At 36.4% G+C, this 17,218-nt stretch overlaps 1 protein-coding gene and 1 long non-coding RNA gene across 4 annotated transcripts in view; both read right to left on the reverse strand.

Annotated features, from left to right (window-relative positions):
• LOC309663979 overlaps positions 1-17,218 on the reverse strand; it is a 141,282-nt gene that overhangs the window by 83,709 nt on the left and 40,355 nt on the right. The window lies entirely within an intron of this gene.
• DCAF10 (DDB1 and CUL4 associated factor 10) overlaps positions 1-17,218 on the reverse strand; it is a 57,666-nt gene that overhangs the window by 7,898 nt on the left and 32,550 nt on the right. Inside the window, exons 4-7 of one of the 3 annotated variants that reach the window (XM_082468672.1) lie at positions 13,143-13,345; positions 11,346-11,459; positions 8,856-9,001; positions 7,836-7,931 (exon numbers count right to left, since the gene is read on the reverse strand). In XM_082468672.1, coding sequence (XP_082324798.1) covers positions 7,836-7,931; positions 8,856-9,001; positions 11,346-11,459; positions 13,143-13,345 — 559 coding nt within the window. Of the gene's footprint in view, positions 1-2,393; positions 7,932-8,855; positions 9,002-11,345; positions 11,460-13,142; positions 13,346-17,218 lie in introns of those variants that run through there. The other 2 variants (XM_082468670.1, XM_082468671.1) reach the window with 2 other exon arrangements.

Genomic DNA, 17,218 nt, shown 5'->3' on the forward strand with positions numbered 1-17,218 from the left:
AAGCCCTCCTGGTGATGCTAATGCCTGCACCACTTTTCATGTTCTCTGCCAGAAGGGAAGGGCCTAGAAGGAAATCTCAGTGGACATGTATTTGTGTTGTTTTAACCATTAAGTTTGTGGTAATTTGTTACATCAGTAATAGGAAACTGATGTAAATATAAATCATTAAAATCACTTCCTTTTAAATAAAAAAATCTATTTTTAAATAGTCCAAAATATGTCAATCATATTTCAGGAATAACTGAAATAGTGATCATTAGTGCTATGGTTAGTTAAGTTAGCTAAAGGATGATTAATTTCTCAAAACAATCTGAGCTGAAAGGGATTCACTCTATTTTTCTTTTCAGTGACTTCCCAAAAAAGGATCCCAAGTAGGATTGTCATTTTTCTAGTAAATTTAAAATAGTATGGCAAAATGAACCATCAATCACAGTTAAATAACACAAGAAAATGTCATTCTAGGGAACAGTGTGAAAAATAGCATGTTCTAAATTTATCTATATGAGAACCAATCACTGTATACAGCTTGACAAAAATTGATCAACTATGCTTCCTATTGGTATGAATAATTTTCACTGAATAATTTATAAAACTCTACACACGATTCATATCAAATAAACTTGTAAATGGCCAGAACATTAGTGAACAGATGTGAATGGTTCAGATCTTAGTAAGTGTGTTTTCAGTGCAAAATGCCATTTCTATGTTTTAGAACAGTAGGCTTCAAAAAATGAAGTGTGCATATGCCAGTGGAAGGACAAGGTGAACCCTGGAAGTGCAAGAGGTAATGTAGAACTTTGATTTTTTAAACATCTTATCCTTTTAAAATTTCCTTTTTCCCTATACATGTTTTATAATGTACATAATAGATCAGTATAACAATATGTAGATAATTTATAAATGATCAAAATTTGGAGTGTATTCTCTAATTTTTTCTGTTAAGAGTTACATGATCAAAAAAGTGTAGAATATCACTAACAAGAACCACCAAGCCACTGCCTCTGTCACAGCCTTATGCTTGATTCTGGTCTAAAAGTGAACAAAATGTAAACAAAAATTTTCAAACTAATGCTAAATGCAAGTTTTTTGTTGTTGTTGTTGTTTCTTCCAGAGGTGGGGTCTCTGACAAGATTAGGGTGTGAACAGGACTTGCACTCCCTTAATCTAGCCCCAGGTGGTCTCCTAATCTTTTTAAAATTTATTTATTTTATTTATTTATTTTTGGCTGCTTTGGTTCTTCGTTGCTGTGTGCGGCTTTCTCTAGTTGTGGCGAGGGAGGGCTACTCTTCGTTGTGGTGCGCGGGCTTCTTGTTACAGTGGCTTCTCTTGTTGCGGATCATGGGCTCTAGGTGCGCGGGCTTCAGTAGTTGTGGCGCGTGGGCTCAGTAGTTGTGGCGCGTGGGCTCAGTAGTTGTGGCGCGTGGGCTCAGTAGTTGTGGTGCACGGGCTTAGTTGCTCCGCGGCATGTGGGATCTTCCCAGACTGGGGCTTGAACCCGTGTCCCCTGCATTGGCAGGCAGATTCCTAACCACTGCAATGCAAGTTTGCCATCAACCTTTTAAATAGGTTAACCACACACAAAAAGTGTGGCAAATGTTTCAAAGTAGCATTTATTTTTTAAAAGCACATTATGAGGTAGACTTAAATTAAAATATTCAGTGCATATATTAATAAAAGGTTTATTAAAACCTTAAAATTGTATGTAAGTATGTATGTAGATAAATTCACCTACAATTCTACCATCCATTTGAAAAACAACTCAATTGAAAAGGTAAAAAACTTGTCACATTTTTAGAAAGCTTTTCTAATTCTGAAATAAAGAACATTTGATCTGTTAAAAAAGTTTGTGGGAGGGAGGTAGTTTTGTTTCAGTTTTAGATTTTAGAAGTTATTTTACTAAATCATTCACTTTATGGCTAGTTTTCAATGAATGTGAATATCTTTACTAGAAGGTAGGTAAAAGGTACTATAATGCAATTAAGAATTTCAAGATGGCTTCAGCAGAGCATTAAACCAAGCATGGGGCTTTTCTCAGTGCAGGCCCTCAAATGACTACATAGGTCACATACCCATGAAGCCAGCCCTGCATCTAAGTCTATATCAACTGCAGTTATAGGAATACTAAAACCTTAGTTATCTTTGTCCCTTGAACTCTAGACTAGGCATCTAGTAGGGAGTCACATGTTTGTTGAATGAAAAACTGAGTCTTGGCAGTTTTCCAAATCAATGAGAAATGCTTAGTTTTTCTGACCTATGGTCAGAACAAAATCTTACTCCCATGAATAGTCTGTTCATTATAATAAATGATGGATTCCTGTAGTACTGAATAATTTACACATCACAATTCTGGCTTCATGGAAATTTGAGGCCACATATGGTGAAAATTCACTTGATTCATTCAACAAAAATTTATTGATCCTGCTGGGCACTGGGAATAGAAGAATAAATAAGAGTCCCTGCCCTCAAGGAGCTTACAGTCTGGCATGAGAATCTAGTGAGAAACAGCACCTCAGAATCTAGAGAGAAAACTTTCTGGTGTCTGGCATATTATCTGGAATACTCCAAATGTCCTGAAAATGTGAATCTAAAATTTATCAGAAAGCACAATTTGGAAATGGAAGATGCAATGAAATTTAAAAGAAAATTCAAATATTCAACTTCTAGTGTAAAAACCATGAAATCTAAATGAGGAAAAAACTCGGGAAAGCTGAAAATTCTATTTTAAGTACTTTGGACCAGATTTAAATTTTTAAAATTATTTTATTATCTCTGGCATTTTCATTTATAGTGACATTTATATACACATGTATAGAGGAGGTGTGTGCATGTGAGATGTATTCCCTGGAGCTTTTGATAAAACCCATTTTTCTATCACTAATTCATTTACAACTAAAAAAGCGGCATACAGGTAAATTTGAGACTTTCCTTTTGATATTAATTTCCATTATCATTTGAATGGAAGAAATTCTTAAGAATTCTGTTCAGGGTATAAATTTCGGTACACTCTCATTTTGCACTGAGACTTAACTGTGTCTTTGTACAATGTGTGATAATTTAACCATATATTTTATTTTATTTTTTAACCATATATTTTAATAATTACTGACAGTTTAATGGCATCAAAAATACTCTTAAGTCTATCTGGATTTTCACCGGTTTTTTTTTCCCTCTGCACTCTTCTTTTTTCTTAAAAGCATGAAAGACCCCTGTGCAACTACAGAGCCTTTGTTTTTGCTTCCTTGTACTTTGGTACATTGCTTCTCCTTAATCTAGCAGCATCCTTAGCTTGTAGTATTTTACTTAGTGGCAACTGAAAAAAATCACTAGCTTGGGCTTTAACTGGGAACTATTATCCAGAAGGTTATTGTGAACCTGTCAGGAAGTTGGTGAGCAACCAAAAGAGCTGTCTCACAGACTGTGCACCCAGAGCTCATCCAGCCCATTAGAAACTAAGCAGGCTTGGTTATCTCACGTCCCAGCTCATAACAGATGAACACAGCACATTAGAAGGAAGTGGGGAGCCTGTTAGAGGCAGGTATATTGATAGTGTGGTAGGAGACCACTATATAAGCAAAACAAACTGCTTAGCAGATACAAAATTTTTTAAATTAAAAAAAACAAAAACCACACCAGGAATCTGAGGCAAATGATTATATATACCTCAAGGCTGAGGGAATCACTTTATAATAATTAATATCAATTTGTTATAGCCCTTTACAATTTATGAATTATTTTACATACATCAGAGCTCATTAGATATTTGTAATAACACATGAATATAACTTTTACTTTCATCATGAAAAAGTGAATTGTACTGAGCATGCTGTTTAAGAAGAAGGCGGGTAGGTATACTGACATATCTGAAAGACTTGCATCAAAAATAATTACAAGTTTTAAATTTTGGCACTTAAGATATATGCATTAATTATCCCAACATTAATATATATGCTTTCCTTCATGACCAACACTGTGTTACTGAATTTTCTTAGCTCTCAGTGACTGCTGGTCATTAAATGGGGATGATTGTCATCAGTAAGTTATCAGACCATTTCTCCTGTTAAACACAAGCTTAACAGATTCTTATGGATGCCAACACCATATATTCTAATATGGGAAACACTAGGCTCCTAAAAGAGTCTCAGAGCGTTTTTGCTATATTGCACTTTCTAGAAAACAGCCTTAATGATATGATGTGATCTTGGTTCTAGACATAGGAGTGAGGAATATGTGATTTACCTTTTCCATGCTTGTTTTCCTAAAATTTTTGGTATAGCCTCTTCTCAGGGATGTAACAAGGAGAAACAAAATATACATGCTCTTTGGGCTTCTGAGAAAAAAGACCACAGACATTTTCAAAAGATAAAAGTAGAGGTCTCTTCTGCATCAGCCACTTCATTTTCACAGTTGAAAATAAGGAACTACTGTATATTTGATGTTTTTAAACTCATTCAACATAGCTTTGCCATAAGTATACTGTTCTGCAGTAAAACAGATGTATAATTTATACTATACTTACCAACAATTATATTATCAATTATAATACATTTACCAATTATCATGAATAAAAATGACTAAATAAAATTTTAGAGTTAAAAACACCAGATTAGATTTTATACACTAAGTGAAATGGGATCTTGAAATTTTAAGTGTAATCTCCTCCAATAGTATGGCATTCCTGATGCCCCTTAATTCCTTGATTAATATCCCCTGATGACTTTCTAATCATGACAATACCTCAGAGAGGACAAAGGTTTTGTTGAGTTTGCTATTAATTTTTAATTCTTATCTGTGAGGCTCTGTTTTTGTATAAGGCTATTAATCCTCCATTTTTCTTTATTTTATAGCTACTTACCCTACATGAGGGTTTTTAGTTAGGAACGGACCGTGTGTGTGCCCTGCAGTTTATGGCATTAATTCTAATGGAAATTGTCTATCCTGTAAATGTTCTTTTGCGTGGTGCAGAAGATGAGCCAGCTCTGAAATAAACCACTTCCAGAGGGTGTTAAATAAGTAAATTAACAGGCCAGTTTACCATCCTTTACTAACTAAAGGGCAAAATGGTAGAGTAGTAAGCACAGGCTTGGAACTAAAACAAACATTGAGTTTGAATCTCAGTGCTGCCACCCCATGCCAGCTCTGTGACTTATGGCAAATCAACCTTTCTGACCCTCCATTTCCCCCAAAGTACATTGGTGCTCATGCCACCTACCTTGCAGTTTTTGTGAGAGTTAGTAGTAAAGTATGTACATTATTTGACACATGATAGATATTCTAGAATCATGGACTGAAACTTATTAGAGTTGGGCAACATCTGGGCCTAGCATCTGACATGGAGCGCTCTCCCAAGGAGATGCGATATATGGAAACTTCTTTTGATTATCAATACAACCATTGTACTTAGTAGCTTATTTTTAATGTCAACATTAGGTGTTTTTGTCTCCAAAACTTTATTTTCTTTTAAATATTTGTTTTTAAGAAAGTTTATGGCAAACCTGTGTTTTCACTGTGGGTACTTTTTTTGATGACTAAAAAATTTCCAATTTTTTTTTAATATCCATGGTAAGAAAAATCTAATTTTTAAAATTTGTCCCAGAGCCAACATTATCCAAGTGAGATGTAACCTCTGTACATGTGTGAATGGCTGTCTGGCAGGTTCTACAAAAAGTGTCATTTTTATTCATGTATTTGGGTTGCTTAAACATTTCTATAAGATTTAAAACACTTTTCTTCTTATGGCTGGAATTCTCAGCATTGATACTCCCATGCCTTCCTTTTTCAATCTACTGGCCAGTTTAAAGGTATTCACAATAATACAACTTAAAGACAAAAAAAGTGTTCATAAGTCATTGTTTTAACAGCCAGCATAATACAGTAGAAATTGCCCTGAGCAAGGAATTAAGAGACTTGAATTCAAGTCCTGGCTCTGCCACTAATTTTGCAGGATGACTTTAGGCAAGTCATTTAACTTCTCTCATTCATCTAATAACGAGATTGAGTCCATTTCAAGTTACTTTCTACCTCTAAAATTGCTTTTATTTGCTTATTTTTTTAATAATCAAAACACCTTCTGGGAGTTGTGTTAAGCACCTGATGGGTACAGAAATATTTACTGATGTTTAAGGTAGTAATATTTGAAGCTGTGATCCAGGAACCACCTGAATACAGATTACTTGGGGTTCGTGTTAAAAATACAGATTCCTGTCCTCTCCCTGGCTGAATCAGAACCTCCTAAGGTGAGGGCCAGGTTTCTCTATTTTTCACAAGCTCCCCAGTGATTATAATGCACCCTAATGTTTGAGAACCACTGGCCTAAGAGAATGTGTTCTAAGAGGGAAAAAGCCAGCATGTGGCTCAAATTACTCCAGCCTCTGGCAAATCTCTTCTAAGGACAGTCCCATTCAAAGTGGAGGAGACTAGAAAAAAGCTGCTTACTTTTTTCAAAAAAGCAGAGTAGTCAGCCTTATGCCTGCCCCCCCCCACCCCCCGGCGTGATGCTTTTTACTTGCTGTGTTCCATAACAAAACACAACAAAAGGTCTTAGTCATGACACCCAAGTCATGGACCACCACAGTTATGACAACAGCTTGAAGACAATCACAGTTCTCCCTTCATTAATGGTAAGAGAGTTGAGCTCAAGGAAGATGAGAAAAACACAACGTCTTTACTCTCGATTTTCCGTCCACCTGTCATCCTCTGTGATTCAAATAATCTGGCAGAGGAAACAGAAAATCTAAGCCACATTGTTCTCATCACTGTGTGGCCAGATAGAGAGTATAATCTAATAAACAAATCCTCTTCTATACAATAGAAATGACAAAGCCCATTCCTTCTCTTTTCCTTGCTAATGCTGTTGACAGGAACAAAATACCAAGTAAGGACACATGCTACAGATTTAAAAATTCATACAAATAAACTACAAAGAGAGGTGGTAATTTTTTTTCTAGAATTTCACAACAAAATCCCTCTCACGGTGAAAAATATGTATAATTTTAACAGGAAACTTAAAAGACATTTTGCTGCAAAACTATAACAGCTGTAAGAATAATGCCATTATCTGTGCTCATTATAGAGAAACAACAGCAACTTTAAAAGGCCAAGTATACTGATAAGATGAAATTTCTTTTCAACAACCAGTATGCCAACATCAAACTTCTGGGTTTTATTCAACACTAGCATCACGAGTTTCTCCTAATCCAACCAAAACTCCTGCCAAATGTCCACAAAATTCACACCAAAATCAAAAAACAGAAAAGAGAATTAAAAGAAAGAAATTTGACAAGAGCTACCATGCAAAACAACCAGCAGAACTGGAGTTCAGTGGCACAGATCAGCAGGAGCCTAGGAATGCTGCAAAAAGATGGTGCTGCCTGGAGTCTAACTTGGCGATGCCCCTGTGATGCTGGATGACCAAGTACTCAGGTCACAGGTGTGCTCATGGACCCATAAGAACTAGGATCTTGACCCAAACTTTTAAGATCTTCTAAAAAGAAAATACTTCACCTAAATTGAAGTAATATATAATTCAAACACCAGAAGAGTTCCTTATTTGATGTAAGTTGTGCCTAAAACTTTGGCTGATACAAAGAAACCCGTCCACTAAGGCACCCGGAGGCGATCTGACAATGCGTTGGAGAGAACTTTGTCGTCAGTACCACATCATTATGAGAGTACAGAGAACGGATCACCCGCAGGGGACTGGCTTCTTTGGGCAAACAGTCAATAAGTTCACTGCACTGTTTGTCAAATCCCAACAAGCGAATCCCATAGCCATGTGGGGAAGAAATCATTCGCCCATCAGGGCTGAAGCAAAGTTCTTTGATATAACCCCTGCCTACATTGGCTTCTTCAATGTAATGAGTCAGTCGTAGAGAACAGCGAGGTGAGACTGGTCGCACGGGGGCTCCTTCTTGGAATTCATAGACACAAGTCCACTAGAGGGAGAGAAGAGAGATAAATCATAGAGCCTCATAAATGGAGTATAACCTTTAAAAATTGTGAATAACTGTACTGTCACCTGTAACTTATACAATATTGTACAGCAACTATACTTTAATTAAAAAACAAAAAGTTACAGAGTCCCAAACAGTGCTAAGATAATCTTTTTTTTAAAAAAAAGCTCCACAGAATGCCAAAGCTACAGAGTTGTTGCAAGAAATCATTCAGATGAATGCTACCCCTCTCCCAACTAACAAAACTTGTAGGTCCCATACTGTCTTATCTACATTCATATCAAGGTTATTCTGTACTATGACACTTTAAAGCCTTTTATTCCCTGAGGCCACTGTGACTTCTGAAGTAATAATTCCCTTTTCTGAGAGTAACAAGAATCTTGATATTTTAGGGTTAAGACATCTAAGCCCTAGAATACCTCTCCTCCTACACACTTCAAAGACTCTTCTCTCCTTCTGTTAGCTGTGGCTTCGAGAGCTAGTGACTAGCTAGCTAGCTAGCTAGCTCTGGAAAGACTCCTGCTTTCCAGAGTAAGGAGAATCATAAGGTCATATAAGATCTTTTCCCCTAGTTATCAGTTCAGTCCCTTCCTTTCCCAAAGCTTTCCCTGGTTTTTAAAAAGAGGAAATCATAATACTCCATTGGCTTATAGCAAAACCTCCCATTTAGCCAGCTTAGCTTAGTCCTATGTTTACTGTATAAGGGGTTTTTTACAATGAGATGAAGGAGACAAGAATTAAGCTGGGCTCAATCTGAGCTGATGACTCCTTTAAAGTAGTTCCTGCTTGCCACACACAGGCCAGAGAGGAGGAAGGATTTTGAAGGGATAAAGACACCATGAGCACACATGGCAATGGCAGTTTGTTCAGTCAGCCCCATTGAAGGTGGAGTGCTGCTGCCCATACCTCCTGATCATCAGTGTTGCTTGAGCACCGAAGAAGAGTGGCCCAGCCTTTTGGGTGCAGCTGTAACGATGTGATGCAATTTCCACGGTCTCTCTCACCAGGAACTTCAGGGGTTAAGACTTCAAGACTGTTTCGTGGTGAAATTCCTGAGATATGAGAAAATTAGGATGTGGAATTTGTATTATCAAAGGACTAAGGTAGCTCATCAAAGCTTTGATTTCTGGCAGCCACCCTCATGCCTTTATTCCTTCATCTGCCCCTTATGCTACCACATGTAAAAAACCATGGTGCCCCTCAACGTATGGGGTATGTGTCTTTGGGGTGGTTATGGGGGAAGGGGTATGATAGAACTAAAGAATCCAAGTTCCTGCAGCAGGAATCAATAATAACCTAAGGCTAAGGTGTTAAAGCTGACTAGGAATCCTTTTGATTTGGATCTACATCTCAAGTTATGTGACATGAAAGGAATCTGGAAAAGTAAAAGACAACAATTCTCATCTCAGAGGACCTGATGCTCTCTAGTCCAGAGAAGGAAATACCTGGAAGCCATGAGGACTGCCTTTATATAGATGAAAGATGTGTGCAAGGAGCAGGACTTATGGCCCGCAAGGACAGTACTATAAACAACAAATCAATGTGTAATTTTGGAGGTAAGAGAGGACAACTCACACAGAGACATGTCAAAACAAGGGGTGGGAGATACTGCCAATTGTACATATTCCTGGTACTCTGCTATGGCCCATCATTTCTTTCTACCTGGCCCCCAATGAAATTGACTGCTGTAGTGAGCCATTGTTACAAATGGGAGTATGTCATATCCCTCAAGTATGTGGAGAACCACTTTCATACACATTGTAAGGAAGCAGCTTAGAAATTTATTATCAAGAGAAATATTTCAACACTTTTCTGCCTATAGAAGGAGTTGCTTTAAAGATAATGAGCTGCCTCTGTCAGACCCTTCATGAATTATTTTGCACTTAGATGTGTTATCTTCTTTTAAAAGCTTCCCTTTAGATTACTGTAGCATTGACAGAAACCTATGACGATCTAAATTACATTCTCACAACCAAATTATACCTAAATAATTATTTCACATGTGATTGAACCTTAACAACAATTTTAGAAAAAAAAAACCCCTATTTCAAGAATTTTGAAAATCTATAACAAAAGCAGAAAAGAAACCCATTCTGAATAAGTAAGCAGTGGTTTCTGAGCTCTGCTCCTTGGAGGTTGCTCAAGAGCTGGCAAAAGGGGGAAACCATACAGGGCCAGGGTGGAGATGGGGTAGGGAAGACTGGAGGGTCAAGGGCCTCCTTAATTTTACTTGAACCAAAGTTACTTCACTTTTATTTGTGCTACATCCCTAAGAATCCACAGGAGAAATGTTACATATGTGGGTATAAATCTCTAAGAGGAGGAATATTTAACCTTAAAATGAGACATCATAGTCTTCAACATCCAGAGGACAGGATGGTGGATAGTCTATAGGTTTAGGTTAGGAAGGTCTCTCAAACCATTCTTGGAAGTAGTCAGGCAAAGTAATCAAGAATGCATTTATTGAGCACTTACCAGATGAGGCCCCCCAGGGAAAACACTAACCAGAAGTCTAAGTATAGTCCTGCCTCTAAATATCTAGGTAGGAGATATGCTTATCTCCAAAAGGTGACCCAAAATTATAAAAATATATATATATCTGGCCATCAGTCCATCAAGAGGAGAACAAACAAAAAGTGCTATAAGAGCTAAGATGTGAATTAGTACGGAGAGGGATGATGAGTGAAATTTGCATAGGTAGAAAGCATTTCAATTAAGGGGTGAATAGAACAGATTGAGCAGCTAGTTCTCCCAGACTGGCTGGGGAAAAACTGGCAAAAGTAGAGTGGGGCCAGATTATAGCTCTTTATCCCACAACCCCTCTGAGGCTGCCAGGCATTGCTGAGATAAGGAAATGGCAAAGCAAAAAGCCTGCTGGGCTGGAACCAGGCAACTTTCACAAGCACCTGATAAACTCATCCCTTTATATTTACATAGCACTATCACATGCACAGTCTCATTTAATTTCTATAACAACCTTGATTGGAGTCTATATCTCCCAACTATTCCCTCTCCAAACTAGACCAAACTAAATCCAGAAAATAAAACTAAAGTTCAAATTCCAACAAAAATGTAAGCCCAAGATATTCAACCCTAGAGACTGGTTAGCTTTTTGGGGTTTTGTTTGTTTGTTTTTTGTTTTTTTTGGCCACACTGTGTGGCATGCGGGATCTTAGTTCCCCAACCAGGGATTGAACCCATGCCCCTGCAGTGGAAGTGCTGAGTCCTAACCACTAGAATGCCAGGGAATTCCCTGGTTAGCTTTTTGAAAATGTTACTGAGGAGCAAGGAATAGCCTCATCTCTATTGGCTTTTATTTTTAAGGATTAAAATCAAACCAAAAAAAGCTATTTTAGAATCTATATTCAAGATTAGGAAATCCAACTTTTGACCTACCTTCTCTTTGTGAGGCTCGTGACATGTGTTTCTCAGAAGATGAATTGGAATCACTATGATGAGAAGGTGAACCAGAAACTCTAGGACCAGATGAACTCGACAAAGTGGTAAGATCTTGAAAATACAAAACGTTCCGACAGTAAAGCTAGCAAAACTCTGGTAGTGTCTCTTAACTTTTTAATCATCTACTTGAACCATATTGTTAAAGTTCATCTGAAACATGGCAAGTACATATCCACCTAAAAGTGGCCTATAAAAAAGACTGAGGTGGGCAAGATAGCTCTTTGGAATGTCCAATCTAAGGCCTAGTCCCTTTCTAAAACCCTTTACATCAGTGACTTCCTTAAGTGAAATAAAAATGAAAAACCAAATAAACATAGGAACATCTTAGGTTTCCCATCATTTCTGTAGTGAAATGGAACAAGAAAATTCAGCAAGAATGAAAACTGAGCTGTTCAGCCTGTTGTTTTATGTTAGAATGGCATCCAAACAACAGGTCCATTACTGAGAACATGAACAGATCCTTCTTAAAGCATACCAACAACTTCTATCATCATTACTGAAATTATGTGAATACTATCTTTGAAATGCAATACAAACTTAACATTGAAATCTGGGAAAATAAAATGAATATCAGATAGGTGAGTCTGATGTCTCACTCCAAATAGCAGTCTCTATTTCACACTTTTCTTGTGGCTGCACATTTCTGTGGGGACTTCTTATTAATCTAATTTCTTTGGATGGTATTAAGTATCAGAATTACCTTTAGAAGACAGAAAACCTTCCTGGTTTTTAAGCAAAACATGCCAAATAGACCTTCTAAATCACTACTTCTCACTAAGCTAAAGTTGATTATTAATGTTTAACCTAAAAAAAATCTGAAATGAAAAGGACTGTACTTGCATATTAATGAAATCCCTTGCTTGCAAATAAGCTGGTAAAACTTAAATTTCTACTTTTAGCAGTGAAATTAGGCAACTGCAGTACAATGAGGCCTGCACATTCCCAAAGGAGTCTTCAGAAGTGGCCCCGTGCATAGAGAAAGATTCCAGCCATTTGAAGTTGATTTTAAACAACAATTTATGAACATTATGTTTTCCAAATGCTTAAGTATTTTTTTTCTGAGTTCTTGTTCATAAACACAATACTATAACTAATGAGTATGTTCCTATATCAGCCCTCTTCTTCCTAAAGGTAGATATAATATAGTCTCTATCATGTAATGTAGTACAAAGTTTTCCTGAGCCCCCATTTCGCTTAAGTCCAATGGAATTGGCAACAGGAAAAGGAACAGGGCTTTAGCAAGAGGATGTTTATAGGTCATGAGATAAGATGGCACCAACTACCTGTGTCTGGACATCTGAAAGTCTAGGATGCAATACAGACTTAAAATTAAAACTCTATATTGACTATAACTTAACAGCTCTGCTGGGTTCCAGAAAAACTTAAAAAAGATTGACAGTACTTTGGGCTATCACTAATTTTTGAGATAATGATGATCTACAAATACTGATGAAGACTTTCTGGCTAGCAGAGGGCTAAAAAAATTTTTTTTAGAGTTAGAAATTATTCTTCCTAGATCATTTGTGATACAGAGGCACAAATTAATACTATGTCAGAGATACATGTAGATCATTATACTTCCTTGGGAAAAAAGCTATTACTGAGCTTTCCAAAGAATATCTTTTAACTTTCTTCCCTTCTTTCTGCTATCATTCTCAGAATGGAAACATATACCATCCCCATGTCTGAGATTATTTAGAAAAAACTTTCTTTAATTAAAAAAGGAAAGCTTACCTGAACTTGACGTTGTTCTTCTTGCTCTCAAAATGGGATAGCTGCCTACTTCTAAAGACTTGGTTAAGTCAAGATCATGCAAAATCAAGAGATATCCAGAGGACGTTGAGATCAACATTTTGGAACAATCTGGTGTTAATCTCATTCGCATGAGAAAACGTGTGTGAAAGAATTTCTTATGTGGACACCCATCTTCTGTACACCTACAAAAGAAATCAAACCAACAAAACCTAGAGTTATCATAAATATAAGCATTCAGTGATAGTCATATTTTTACCCTTCAAACTAGAATTTACACTTGATGTATACTCAGACTTATACACATGAAAAATTTTTGCTCACCATTCCTTCTTCCATCTCTAACTTTTTTTTAAAGATTATTATTTCTTAAGTATATTAAAATTTTGTTGAGATAAACTCTCACTTTTTATTATTCTGAAAATCTTTATTTCACTCTTTGATTAAGGGTTTAGCTGAGCCTATAACTTTAGGTTGATAGTTACTTCTTTCTGAATATTGAGGATAATATTCCAGTGAGTTCTGGCTTCTATTGTTGCTATTTTTAAGCCTACTATCAGTCAAATTGTTACTTTGGATAATTTTTTTCCCTTTGGTTGATCTTCTCCTTGTTTTGGAGTACTGCAGTTTCACTATGACGTGTAAATTTGGATTTCTTTTCATTTATCTTCATTGGAATTCATTTGACTTTCTAAATCTTAAGATTCATATTATTTATATATTCTGGAAAATTTTCCATCATTATTCCAATATTGCCTCTCACCTATTTTCTCTATTCTTTTGGAGCTCTAGATAAATATTTGAAACATTCCCATTTGACTCTCCTTGTCTAATAACTGCTCTTTCATGTTTTCTATCTCCTCATTTGCATATGTTGCCATCTTGGTAATTTTTCAATATCTTTTTTTTTTTAATTATCTATTTATTTATTTATTTATGGCTGTGTTGGATCTTCGTTTCTGTGCGAGGGCTTTCTCTAGTTGTGGCAAGCGAGGGCCACTCTTCATCGCGGTGCGCGGGCCTTTCACTATCGCGGCCTCTCGTTGCGGAGCACAGGCTCCAGACGCGCAGGCTCAGTAATTGTGACTCACGGGCCCAGTTGTTCCGCGGGATGTGGGATCTTCCCAGACCAGGGCACGAACCCGTGTCCCCTGCATTGGCAGGCTGATTCTCAACCACTGCGCCACCAGGGAAGTCCTCAATATCTTTCTTATACCTGTTTTTTAAGCTGTGTCTGCTACTTGTTTTTATAAACTTCAATAGTTCTATTTCCTTACTTTAAGTTCTATTTGGCTCTATTTCAAATCTGTATGATCTTTTGAATAGATTTTTATTCCTTGTCTATGTTTTTTAGTCCCCATTTTATTTCCTTTTTTATTATTTTTAAAACTATGAACTTTGTCATCCCTACAGAAAAGTACATAAATAAGACATATGTAGAGTTTAAAGAAAAATGAACAGCTGTGATTCATCACCCATGTTAAGAGGTAGAACAATACCAGTACTTTAAAAGTCCCCTCTGTTTCTCACTTCTGTAGCATCCTTCAGTCAGCATGCAGTGCTTCAAGCATGCAATAACTTTTCCTATCTCTCTGAGGATATTGATAGGTTTTTAAAATTTTAAGTTTTCTTCTCCCTATGTATGTAGTCTCTACTTTTTCCAAGATATCTCCCCATTTGTGTAAGTCTTTTCGTAGAAATTTTTGTCAAATGTCTGATTATGTTTGGCTGTCTGCTCATAATTAAGAGTGGGGAACTAAAAAGCTGACTGGGAACTCTGAGTGCAAGGGTAGGCTTGAGCTTCACTAAATAGGGTGAAGCCATTTTTTGAGGAACTCCTAATGTCAGTACCTTTAGTTCATTAACCGAAAGAACTTGTGAGGATCTCTAAATTCAATATTCAGTGTGCATATGGTCACTCAATCCCCCTGATTTTGGTAAGGTACCCAAGCCTTCAACTGTGTCTGGCATCCTTTAATACAGATATTCTCTATTTTACCTCTTTAGAGAATAAAATTCAAAATTCCTGCTGAAATGCGAAGAGGTAAATAGCCCAGCAGTGTGGATTAAGGGAGGAGATATAAGTTCTTAAATATCTTTCATTTGAATCCTTATTTTAGCTACCCTTTCTGATACAGAGTACCGAGAGTTGCCAGTTCCTGTGATTTTTGAGGATTTTGTATAAATATTCTTAAGTTCTTAACTTTTTCCCATTGCCAGTTTAGGATTCAGCTTTCTTGTACTTACTAATAAGTAAGTTTAAGTGAGTTGCTGAGTCGGTTGCCACTCATCTTCCTGCCTTCCAGATTTTAAAACTTTATTGTCATTGCTTCCTTTCCTATTTCCCCATCTTATGAGTTTATACCCTTCATTTTAAAATTTGCTTATATTTAATTTTAGAGGAATCTTCTCATCCATAGATTCTACTTAGGTCTTACAATAACTTAAATGAAATTTTACAGTTTTCTCCATAATGGTTATACAGATCTTCTGTTGCAATTTATTCCTGTGTACCAACTAAATTTTTTAAAAGAGCATTTATTTATTTATTTATTTATTTATTTATTTATTTATTTATTTAATTTGGCTGCGCCACACGGCATGCGTGATCTTAGTTCCTCCACCGGGGATCGAACCTGTGCCCCCTGCAGTGGAGTCATGGAGTCTTAACCACTGGACCACCAGGGAAGTCCCCAACTAAATTTTTTAATTACTAAAAACTATGTACTTAAAAAAAATTTAAGTTGTTTGTAGTGATGTATAGGAACACTACTGATTTTTACATTTTGATCTTGTATCTAACAATCTTAGTTAATGCTGATTAATTCTGATAATCTATCAGTAGAATTTCTAGGGTTTTCTATATAGACCAGGTGTCTAAAAACTGTGGCCTATGGGCAAAATCTGGATCACTGCCTGATTTTATATAAAAAGTTTGTTGGAACATAGCCATACCCATTCATGCATTGTCTATGGCTGCTCAGAGACAATATAACAAAGCCTAAAATATTTATTACACAGTCCTTTATAGAAAGTTTGCCAGCCCCTAATACAGACAATCATATCATCTGAGAATGATATTGTTTCATTTTTTCCTTTCCAATCCTTATGTATTCCAATCCTTATTTATTTTACTGCACCAACTAGGACCCTGCCTCCCTCCAACCCAAAACAATAGTGAACAGCAGTAGTTATGGCAAGCATGTTCTCCTTCCTGATTTTATAGAGAAAACTTCTAAAGTTTCACCATTTAAAACTGTGCTATAGGTTTTTAGTGCCTACTTTTGATTAGTTTCCTTCTATGTCTAGTCATCAATACAATCCAATTTTAGAACATTTTCATCACTCTAAAAAATCACTCTTGCCCATTAGCAGTCATTCCCTTTCCTACTCCCAGCCACAGATAACCACTAATCTACTTCCTGCCTATTGCTGACATTTCATATAAATAGAATCATACAATAAGTTGTCTTTTGGTTTGGCTTTTTCACTTAACTTTTTTGAGGTTCAGCCATATTGTAGCACATAACAGTACTTTGCTCCTTTTCAGTACCACATAGTATTCTATTGTATAGATATACCACATTTTGTTCATCCTTTTACAGTTGATAAGTATTTAGATTGGTTCTATTTTTTTGCTATTATGAATAACACTATTATAAGCATTCTTTGTGTGGACATATATATTCATTTCTCTTGGGTAGATATCTAGAAGTGGAATTGCTGGGTCATATGGCAACTCTATGTTTAACATTTTAAGAAGCTGCCAAACTGTTTTCTAAAATGGCTGTACCATTTTATATTCCTACCAGCAATATATGAAGTTCCAGTTTCTCCATATTCTTGCCAATATTTGTTGCTGTCTTTTTTGTTAAAGCCATCTTATTAGATGTGAAGTAGTATCTCATTTTGGTTTTAATTTGCATTTCCCTTAAGACTAATGATGTCAAACATCTTTTCAGGTGCTTATTAATCATTTGTGTATCACCCTTGGTGAAATGTCTATGTCAATATCTCACCCATTTTTAAATTGGGTTATCTGAATACATATAAGTGAG

Source organism: Balaenoptera physalus (genome assembly GCF_965194825.1).
Source record: "Balaenoptera physalus genome assembly, chromosome: 7".
Classification (NCBI taxonomy): domain Eukaryota; kingdom Metazoa; phylum Chordata; class Mammalia; order Artiodactyla; family Balaenopteridae; genus Balaenoptera; species Balaenoptera physalus.